General features: G+C 35.7%; 1 protein-coding gene across 2 annotated transcripts in view; it reads left to right on the top strand.

Annotated features, from left to right (window-relative positions):
* The window catches only part of LOC107684472 (nuclear receptor subfamily 2 group C member 2-like), a 32,191-nt gene extending 22,764 nt beyond the window's left edge, over positions 1-9,427 (top strand). Inside the window, exons 6-15 of one of the 2 annotated variants that reach the window (XM_016480724.1) lie at positions 1,959-2,138; positions 2,621-2,768; positions 3,045-3,132; positions 3,573-3,688; positions 4,095-4,269; positions 5,553-5,674; positions 5,760-5,899; positions 6,228-6,365; positions 6,493-6,598; positions 7,200-9,427. In XM_016480724.1, coding sequence (XP_016336210.1) covers positions 1,959-2,138; positions 2,621-2,768; positions 3,045-3,132; positions 3,573-3,688; positions 4,095-4,269; positions 5,553-5,674; positions 5,760-5,899; positions 6,228-6,365; positions 6,493-6,598; positions 7,200-7,374 — 1,388 coding nt within the window. In that variant the 3' untranslated portion in view covers positions 7,375-9,427. Of the gene's footprint in view, positions 1-1,958; positions 2,139-2,620; positions 2,769-3,044; positions 3,133-3,572; positions 3,689-4,094; positions 4,270-5,552; positions 5,675-5,759; positions 5,900-6,224; positions 6,366-6,492; positions 6,599-7,199 lie in introns of both variants that reach the window. The other variant, XM_016480723.1, reaches the window with a different exon arrangement.
* Positions 9,428-11,580: the final 2,153 nt, after the last annotated feature.

Below are 11,580 nucleotides of genomic sequence, written 5' to 3'. Positions count from 1 at the left end.
AGAGCACACCTCGCTTTTTCAGACCGATGAGCTTTGTAAAAATCGACGCGTTTCAAAAAGGCGGGGAATAGAGGAGAAACAATAATGTACAGTATGTGGAAAATAATGCGTTTTTTTTACTTTAAACCCCATAAACACATTTCATTACACCAAATACACAAAATAATGTTCTTTTTAGCAGCATCATATGACCCCTTTAATACAGATGATGCCAACGTATTTTTCGATGAGTCGCAATGCTAGCAATAATAACGTTACCTGCTTGATGGAAAGGGTTGACAGGTTTTTCTTTTTACAACAAGACCCTCCCAATTGCTACCCAAAACTAGCCCAAACTAACCGTGTTTCGAGGGGTCCCCTGGTAAAAATCGCGTTCCGGGGGATAAAATACACGTTATTGGGGTTACTTCAACCCGCTGACATGAAAACAGTGATAAAGTATCCCAGTTCCACGGGAAAACCGCGGACTTGGCAACACTGTGACGGATACAATGGACACAAGCGCTGTCGTGGCGTGACCACAACAGCTTGTCGTTGTCTAATTTGGCGAGCCCGGTCTCATGAAAATACGTATTTGGCGTACTATTTATACGCACTTTCATGAGATCGGGTTAAATTTGGTACAGTCTCCCTGCTGCACTAATAGCAGTAAGGCTTTCCTCTGTGTATACATATCCCAGAAGTACAATTTTAGCTGTATTATTTGTGTCCCCTTCAAAAATCGATCTTGAGAAATTTTATGTTTATTGTCCCCCCCAACTGTTAGACGAAATTTACGCCCCTGCCTCAAGAATTTATTTCTTGATCGGAACAGATTTGGAGAAATGTAGCATTGCATCACTTGTCTCAGCAATGGATGCTCAGCAGTGAATGGGTGCCGTCAGAACGAGAGTCCAAACAGCTGATAAAAACATCACAATAATCCACAAGTAATCCACACCACTCCAGTCCATCAATTAACGTCTGATGAAGCCAAAAGCTGTGTTTTTAAGAAACAAATCCATCAAGGCATTTTTACTTCAAACCGTTGATTCCACCTAAAATACAAGCTCTCTATCCATAATATTGCTTTCTTCAGCGAAAAAGTTGTCTCATCTGAATCAGGAGCGAACTCTGCTCATGTCAAGCACCATTTTCAAGCAAAAACAGTCCAAAACAGTTCTGAACAAAAATGTGTGTGGATTTTGATGTGAGAGGACAACAGGGGATCGACATTTTCACTGGAGGAGGCATTATGGATTATGGATTTTAGACTACTCTGGCCAGAAGCGATAGTTTAAAGTTAAAATGCCTAAATGATGGATTTGCTTCTTACAAAGATGTAGCCTTTCACAAGACATGACAACTGATGGACTAGAGTCATGTGGATTACTTGTGGATTATTGTGATGTTCTTATTAGCTGTTTGCACTCTGACGGCACCCATTCACTGCAGAGGATCCATTGGTGAGCATGTGATGTGATGCTAAATTTCTCCAACCCTGTTCTGATGAAAAAACAAACTCGTCTAGATCTTGGATGTCCTGAAGGTGTGTACATTTTCAGCAAATTTTTATTTTTGGGTGAACTATTCCTTTAAGTAAGCCACTCAGAAACAAAAGGAGGGTGGCTGGGACAGGTACAAAGAGAGTTAGAAAGTCTACTCTGAGCCTTTGAAGCTAGTCTTAAATCACTTAACGAGAGAGAAAAAAAGTTGTACCAAAGTTGAATAAGTGAATAAATCTGCTGCCTTCTCTGAGAGCAGTTGAAAACACATCCAACATGCTTGACACGCAACAGCGCCCCCTATTTACCTGGATCTTCTACTTTACAGATTGATTTGACTATAAATAAGAAAGTATAGTTGTTACATGTGAGTTGGTCATTGTATTATGTTTATGACATTGGATATTTTTGTTTACACTGTATTATTTTTATTTCTAAATACACAGTACTATGTGTGGGTTTGTGTATTTGAAGGGAGGCATTATGGGGCGGTCAGCTGTGAAGGATGTAAGGGGTTCTTCAAGCGAAGTGTGCGCAAGAGTCTGACATATAGCTGCCGCAGTAACCAGGACTGTGTGGTGAACAAACACCATCGCAACCGCTGCCAGTTCTGTCGTCTCAGGAAGTGCTTGGAGATGGGCATGAAGATGGAGTGTGAGTAAATAAATAAACAAAAACTCTGACCACATGGTCATACCTTGACAAAAAAAGGTACAAAACTGTCACTAGGGCAGTACCTTTTTAACTTAAATGTACACTTTAAGTACTAATACAAAGATGTACCTTTTTAGCTTTTGTACCTTAGTGTACTGCCACAGTGACAGCTTTGTACCTTTTCTTTGTGAGAGTGTATATCTGTGTCTGTTCTTCTGAGAGCATATAACCTCATCTGAACTCATTAACACCCCGTGGCCATTGAAACAGTGCTGGTACTTGGCTGGAGCTCAGCTGGAGGATCTGTAAACCTCTTTCAGAACTGGCCCATGTTACCAATTACACGAGAGCCGTATACTGTCGTAACTGACTATGATACTATGCAGCGTTGTGGCCCCTTTAAATGTTTCATAATTGCACAGTGAAAATTTGGAAGGCTGAAGCTTCTGACAGTATTTATGCATTTTGTATTACTCACATAGCTGTACAGAGTGAGAGGAAACCCATTGATCTTCCTAGAGAAAAACCTGCCAACTGTGCAGCATCCACAGAGAAAATCTACATCAGGAAAGACCTGCGGAGTCCCCTCATCGCAACACCGACCTTCATCTCTGAGAAAGACGCCTCACGGTGAGACTCACATTCACAAAGCATCTGCATGCTCTAGTCTACATGATGCATACAACTAGCTTAAACCAGAGGTCTAGTTTAAAAAAAAAAGAGCTCACATTAATATAATTCAAATTAGAATCAGGGATTTAGTGTAGTATAGTTCAATACGGGGTATTCATTTACTGTAGCTTTATTTTATTTTACTATTTATTTCTTAGACATAAGTATATCAGAAAAGCATCTGCTAAATGAATTAATTTAAATATTTTTATCATGATTTAATCCTCTGTGCAGGTCCAGACTGTTGGACTCTGGGATGCTTGTCAATATCCAACAACCTTTAATACAAGCTGATGGCACATTACTATTAGCAACAGACAAAGTAAAAACATCTACATAACTTTTCTGTGTCTGTCAGTTTTTTTTCTTTTGTGTTTTGTGCAGTCCAGGGTTTCCCAAGCCGGAGTTTGTAATGACCTTGGGTGTTTTTAGATTGTGATTGCCAAAATACCAAATTATACTCTGATCTCATATACAAAAAGTTGTCACGAATTTTTTTGTTGTTGTCATATTTATTGAAAGATTAAACATTAAATGAAATCTCAAGGGGTTATTCAAGAATAATAATTTAGATCAGAGGGTTGAACTGACAGTTAAACGGTTGTGAGTCCCGGATCCAAAATGTTTTGGTATTTGTTGCTGTTAAATTGAGTATTTTTTAAATAATAATTATACATATTATAAACATTCAGAAAAAGCTGTAGGTGTTAGTTTTTTTTTTTCCACTTTAAAATATATATGAAGATGTTATTTGTTCATTAGGCGGAGTCAGGACAAGGTGATCTGGGGACGCTGGCTAATGTGGTTTCATCATTAGTCAATCTGAACGATCCGGTTAGTAACGGAGAGCTGGAGGAGTCACCCAGTGAAATCACACGGTGTGTTATTAATGCAGACAATAGCTGTGTATGTTTTTCACAGTGTAAAGAGATTATGGTATTAGTTATAAGAATAAGTAATCTTAAAAAGAAAATTACTCCATTCCAAACCCGTGTGACTTCTTTCTTCTGTGGAAGGGGTTGTTTTGACCATAAAACAAAAGAAGATGGCAACATCTTAGTTTGAATCAAACAAACCTGATGTATGGCTCCTAAAGATGTGGAATATGGCACACAAGTCATGAAGTCTGAACATTGTACAGAAATTGGTACAGATTTGGAATGACATAAGGTTAAGTACATTTCAAAGAGCTGGTTTTAAACTGTACCCTCAAAACAAGGTAAAAAAAAAAAACGTGATCATTTTTTGTAATTGTTTCTGAGTGTGATGTCTTTGGTGTTGCAGTGCCTTTGACGCGCTAGCTAAAGCTCTGAACCCCAGTGAGGTGGTGGAGGGCCAGAGCTCGTCAGAGGTGGATGGTGTGGGTGGAGCTACAATACAGGTGATCAGCAGGGATCAAATCTCACCACTCATAGAAGTTGAGGGACCTCTGCTTACAGACACACACATCAGCTTTAAGGTGTGTACATGACATTCTTATACTCTTGCAAAAGCCTTGAAGTCAACATGAAATAAAAGAAAAAGAAAAAATATTTTATGCTGCTGTTGTAGAGTGGACGTCTAAGTGCTGTTATTTATTATTGATTAGCATTAATGTAATAAAGTTACAGCAGTAATAACAAAAAAAAAGTGGATAAAGAAGTGTTACATTGGTCCATGTGGTGGTGCTCTTGAGGGTGAATCCACATCCTGGTCTAAATGTCTCCTCAAAAGTGGGTGACGGTAGCATTTTAAGACAGAAGTAATCTTCCACAATCCACTGCAAATTTACATTCAGATCTCACTCATTTTCCAGGCTGACCCACTTTTCACCATCCATTAAATTCCTGATGGATTATATCAAGTATTGCCCTACATTGTTTTATCTCATTAAATAACAGTTAACTCTGAAATGTCACAAAATGGGTTGTGAAAGCCATTTGAGTTTATTGAGTTTTAATGTACAGTGGGGGTCAAAAGTTTAGAATAATTAAGATTTTTAATGTTGTTGAAAGAAGTCTCTTCTGCTTACAAAGGCTGCATTTATTTGATCACAAATACAGTAAAAACAATTTTAAATAACTGTTTTCTATTTGAATATATTTTAAAATGTAATTTATTGCTGTGATCAAAGCTGAATTTTCAGCATCATTACTCCAGTCTTCAGTGTCACACGGTCCTTCAGAAATCACTCCAATATGCTGATTTGCTGCTCAAGTGACTTTTCTTATTATAATCAATGTTGAAGTTGAATAATTAGCCATAAAGTGGGGTGTTAGAATAGTCTTTTTTAGTATTCCTTATATAAATTTCACATGGATATAGTTGATATTGGGTAATATAATAACAATTGTAATATTGAGACAATTTATATTCAGTAAATCATTGATTTAACTGTATTTCACGTTGTTAAATGAAAATACAAAATAAGTGAATTGAGATGAATAAATTACACTGTTATTTGTAGAGTTACAAATCTATATTTGTAATTATAACTAGGTATCGTTTCCTAATTGAAGAATATTGCAACACTCTTTGAAGCTGCTTCAAAATAATTTGTATTGTATAAAGCACAGTATAAATAAACATGACTTGATATAGCATGTGTGAAAATATAATGTTGCTTAATTGCAGCTGTTGATATCAGTAATTAGACAAAAGTTAAGAGTTTGTAAAGATAAAATACAGTTTTTTTTTGTGTGTGTTTTACAATTCTAAATAATAGAAGAGAGTCTTAAGTGTGTTATTATTTTCTCGCTCTAGTTGACGATGCCAAGCCCAATGCCTGAGTATCTGAATGTGCATTATATCTGTGAGTCTGCATCACGCCTGCTCTTCCTCTCCATGCACTGGGCGCGCTCTATTCCAGCCTTCCTTGCTCTCGGGTGAGATCTCTGTTGTGCGGTTTCTCTCTGTACTTCTGCATGCTATCTCTCTAGAGTATGTCAGTTTCTGTCTCTGTATGTGTAGGCAGGAATGTAACACAGCTCTGGTGCGAGCGTACTGGAATGAGTTGTTTATTCTGGGTCTGGCACAGTGCGCTCAGATCATGAGTCTGTCCACCATCCTCGCTGCCATCGTCAATCATCTGCAGTCCAGTATCCAGGACGGTATGGCACAGCTAAATATCAAGTCTGACATCCACAATGTTTACAGAGTGTACTTTCTGCTGGAGACTAGCGATATTATACAATAAAACAGTTACACAGAGTCTGCATCCAAAAAAGACAAAGCGACAGTAGGAACCTTCAAACTGCTAAATTTAAGGATTTCTTTATAAAGATTATTTTTTACAAATTTTAATGATGAAAACATCTCCAATTCTCCAATATCAAAACTTGTTGATGTTGGAAGCATTGCTAGAACAAATAACCTCTGATGTAACTGTAGTGTTGTCATTAGTCTTTAATTAACTAACAACTGATCTCCTCTCAGTAGACAAGCTATCGAGTGAACGCATTAAACTAGTCATGGAGCACATATGGAAGCTGCAGGAGTTCTGCAACAGCATGGCAAAGCTGCAGACAGACGGATATGAATATGCCTACCTAAAAGCCATTGTCTTGTTCAGTCCAGGTACACATGCCAACAGCTTTACACAACAATTAAATTCCTCAGAGAAGGCCAGAATGTTGCATTTGGGTGATTGAAAAAGTTGTAGTAAAACAGAAGTAAACTCACAACTGATTCATTTATTCACAAGATCATCCAGGTTTGAGCAGCTGTAGTCAAATTGAAAAGTTCCAGGAAAAAGCGCAGATGGAACTCCAGGACTATGTGCAAAAGACTTATCCCGATGACACCTACAGGTCTGTTCCATATTCAAGTAATACTCTGGGTGAAATGCATCATAGTCTCGATCAACAGCATTTGTGGCATGCTGTCAGTTAACACAATCATTTTTTACACAACAGGTTTAAGGAAAAACATGTTTGCAGTGTCCTTCTGGTGGGAATTTAGAATGCAAACGGCAAGCAACTAAGCAACTGCATTTTAAAATATGCAGTTCACACTGTTTTGCGTCTATGGCCTTAATAACCTTCAGGTCCTGTGCCATCCAAGAAACTACCGTTGAGATGAATGGGAATGCTAACGAATTGCTTGCTGCAGGTATTCTTGACCTCCTTGGACACAAGTGTCTGTAAAGTATTGTTTCCATGAAGCAAAACTCACCCACAAGAATTACACTTGTAACGAACAACCAGAAGTTGTATATTCTCAGATAAAGTATAAGAAAACTGTAAACTTCACTGCTTTTAAATTCTCTGGCCCCAAGTTTTTTTTCTTTTTTTCTGTGGTTACTGACAACATGCCTTATTTGCTGTTCACAGAACTGTGGTTACATTGCATTTAGGTGTTAATTGGCTGATTTGCTAATGTCCTTTCATTAATTGCTCATTGATGTGGCAGGTTGGCCCGAATCCTGTTGCGTTTACCAGCGTTGCGGTTGATGAGTTCCAGTATAACTGAAGAGCTGTTTTTTACTGGCCTTATTGGAAATGTACCGATCGACAGTATCATCCCATATATCCTTAAAATGGAGACTGCAGACTACAACAGCCAAATCACAGGCCCCTCTGTGTGATCGCACTCTGACTGTCATTTCATTTTGACCTTGAGACTGAAGTCATGCAAGTCCCATCATCCCTTGCCCTCACGGGGACTCAAATATATCACAATATATTGAACTGACCAACAAGCTCTACCTCAAGAGGAGCTGCAACAGTGAAAGCCTTTCAGTATGTGACCGTTACCCTAGAAATATTGTGTTGTAGTTTACAGAGAGATGCATTATGGGACTTTCAGTTCCAATGACAGGACATTTGCCTCGAAAATTAAACAAAGGCCTTTCTTTTTTTAAACCCTTATTTAAAAACACTTGAGCACTTCATGATGATTCCAATGGAAACAATCCAAGATAAAATTTTTACAGCCCCAAATTCTCCTAATAATTTTTTTATTACCTATGAGCAATGATCTTTTCCAAAGGAAGACGTGATTCTTGATTGAATGTAGCAGTTGATATCAAGGCAGTTTTCTTCTGAATCTCTGGATCCCTGAATCTCTACTTGTTCATTTTTCTCATTGATAAAGCAGTTAAGTAGAAAGCAAATTTTCTGTGTCCCACAGATCGTGTACTTTGTACCGTCACTTCCGTCGTCATGACAATCAACCTCCTTCTCCTCAATATCATATTTTACCTTCAAACTCATGTATTTATTTCATTGAGTCTAACTCTATAGTTCATACAAATGTAGATAATCTGATTTGCTTGGTTTAAAAAAAAAAATCTTATTAAATGATATATAGAAAGTATTTGATCTGTATCTTTATAGCATTTGACTGCTGCTGCAATGTACAAAAGGTGTCATTTTCAGATGTAATATATCCACAATTGTGATGGTTTAATGCACTTAGATTACTAATTAGCTTTTTATTTGCAGATATGTGCACAGATAGTTTTTAAATTAGTTTCTAATGTCTCATTTTGTCCTAATTGTAAGAAAAGTATTGACATGCACTTATTTATGTGATTCCCCCCCAAACAAATATTTACATAGGCTGTATTTATTTGGGTTTAAAATTAGTAGTTCGGAGGAAAAAAAAAAAAAAAAGTAAATATACTTCAACTTCCAGACTTTGGTATTGGTTAGCCACATTGTTTTTTTTACATCCCAACGAACTATAATATGATAAACCACACACACCCACTGTAACATGGGAAAGCATGCCAAGTCATAAGTGAGCTGAGCAGAAGCTAATTACATTTCAATAGGATTTTTGTTTGGAATTACCAGCTGTGCAACTGTGCAGTCTGCTTATGATCTGTCCAAAATGTGCCTCATATATTTGAAAACCTACAAACTAACTCACAAAACTGGTGGTTTTGTATTTGCATGCGTGCTTCATTTATGCAACAAGAGCATCTTGTTAGATGTTCGAGTGACTTTCATCAATTTCTTGTTAAACAAGAAAAAAAAAAGTTTCAATGACTTTTACCATTGTTACACACATTACTGTAAAGCGATGGCTGTTGAATAGATGTCCATTGGCAAATATGTAGATTATATTCGAAAGAATATTCACTTCTCCATGCAAATGAACATACAAACATTGACATCAACCTTAATCATCAGCAATGTCAAAATTATTCTTTATAGAAATTGCTTAAACCCTGCTTTACAGTTTGAACCTCTGTTACAGAAGAGGTTTCTGTTTCCCATAAATGTTCTATTGTATAAGGTTTATTGTTGTTTTAGAATTCTTTCAGAAGTCATCTCTACTTGGTCTCAGTGATTTTGTCAAAAAACCCTAGTTGCTGTTTCAAAAACGCCCCCCACAAACTGTTTTATACGGTTTTAACACCGACAGGCAGGTATCTTAAACAAAATTGTGTACGTATTTTAAAATGCCTAATGTTTTTGGTTTCAGTCTGTAAGTGACTGGTTTATAGGTGTTGTAATGCTATGTTGTAATTCTAGTCATTTCTGTTTTCATCTGTCTGTGAGACGATAAGAAAGCTGTGCATGAACTATCCTTTAAATTTGATTAAATTCTATACTGATGTGGAGTTTATATATTGTGCCGTGAAAACACACACACACACACACACACACACACATATATATATATATATATATATATATATATATATACATACAGTGCATTCAGAATGTACTCGGACCCCTTCATTTCTTTTCTTTTTCTTTTTGCTGTTTGTTATGCTGTAACCTTACGCAGCATTTAAAAGAAGACTATGTATTTATTCAGTAATGTTATCATTCATGGTATATGAAAGATCTAAGAAAAAGCTAAGAATTTTCTTTTTTTTTGGAGAAAGTTTTATAAAAAGATAAAATACCACATAGAATCCTAAATCATACACTGTAAAAAATGTATCATGGGTCTTGTAATTTTCATTAAAAAAATTAAGGTGATAATTAAAAATATTGTGTATATGTCATTAAAGAAATTGTGAGTCAGTGTTGTATAGAAAATATTGAGGACTTTTTACTAATAAAACCAAGAGATGTGTTTTCCTCATTTTTTTTTTAAAGGAATCAGTTTTGGGGCTTGAATTGAGGAACTGATTAAACTAAAAAAAATTAAGGAAAGAAGGCTACCTATTTATTTTAAGAGAATTAGCTCAATTTTGCAGTTTTATTTTAGAGGTGATTGTTAGTTCCCAGCATGCTTTGCACATGGCTGGATATGGAGAGTAAATTTTGAAATTAAATGCTATTTTATGTGTTTTTGAGTGAAGGTCAACATCTCTTAATGTTTAATGTTCAGTTATGTTTGACATTTGAAAAAAATTAAGGAAAGAAGGCTACCTATTTATTTTAAGAGAATTAGCTCAATTTTGCAGTTTTATTTTAGAGGTGATTGTTAGTTCCCAGCATGCTTTGCATATGGCTGGATATGGAGAGTACATTTTGAAATTAAATGCTATTTTATGTGTTTTTGAGTGAAGGAAAACATCTATTAATGTTTAATGCTCAGTTATGTTTGACATCTGAAAGAGTTTCTGTTACGTTGAAGTTTCCATTGCACAGTGCAATCGTTACCATTGTGCAGAAGAGTAGAGCTTATGGTTATGGATACTACTCCTCAAAAGCATTAAGCCTCCTTCAATGAGCAAAATGATCTTTGTCAGTGTTAGTGCAGTACTTTCCAGTATTTCTCAAGTACAGGTGCATCTCAATAAATTAGAATTTCAGTCTGTGTGCATTGAATTTATTTAATACACGAGTTTCACAATTTGAGTTGAATTACTGAAATAAATGAACTTTTCCACGACATTCTAATTTATTGAGATGCACCTGTATTTTCCTACTTGAGCTGTTTGGCTGTAAAAGTATGTTAATAATGCAAAAATATGTTTTAAATGTACAAAATCACTCAATGTCAAATATAAACAGACCTCACTCAAAATCAGACTTTTGAGAATCAACTTAAAATAAATGAGCACATTTCAGTAATTATATTAAATTCGTTATGTCATTAATGAACTTAGGAGATTTCACATGATTTATTCAGGTAGATTCCATTAAAAAATTAAGCCTGGAAAAACTACTCAAAAATATTATGTGTAATATTGTTACCATAATTTTTTTAAGTAAATAGCTCGTTCCATTTTTTACAGTGTAGTAAACTGAGCCAATTCATTTTAAATGTGTTATTAGTATCGAAATTTCGAGACCCCAGCTGAAAACCGTTTTAAAACTGGATATCGCATTGCCATGGAAATGGTACTCTAAAAGGGGGCTTCTCCCCCTAGTGAGCATTTTCAAGTGTCATATTACAAAATTTACTGTAATTTATAATCCAAACTTTCTAATCTTGAAACACATATAGTTGAAAAGGTCTGAGTCTCAAGGTTCCATATTTGGTGGTTATTTTGTGATAGAAAGAATATTGAGACAGAAATTTATAAATTTGTGACAGGAATGCATAAAAAAAAATACATAATAATTGTCTATTTTTGGTACAACACCTACACAAAATCTCACAGGAACCTCAAGTGATGTGACATCAACTTTAAATTTGGATCATAACTTATTTATACTTATGGCTTTAATTTTATAGCAATTTATATATTCCAAAATTTTTGTAAAATAGTTGTTTTATATAAAATAAAAAATATACAGTACATTTTCTTTACAGTAAACTTGAACTTCTATAACGTTTATACATTTCACTTTCACATTACTGCTGATGGTCTTTTTTAAAAAGAGACCAATCTTAGGTCCGTATTCCAAAGCGTACATGAGAGAAAAAAAAGGTTGCT

This window comes from Sinocyclocheilus anshuiensis, unplaced genomic scaffold (genome assembly GCF_001515605.1).
Source record: "Sinocyclocheilus anshuiensis isolate Anshui unplaced genomic scaffold, SAMN03320099.WGS_v1.1 scaffold397, whole genome shotgun sequence".
In the NCBI taxonomy this organism is placed as follows: domain Eukaryota; kingdom Metazoa; phylum Chordata; class Actinopteri; order Cypriniformes; family Cyprinidae; genus Sinocyclocheilus; species Sinocyclocheilus anshuiensis.
This window is presented reverse-complemented; position numbering and strand designations above follow the sequence as displayed.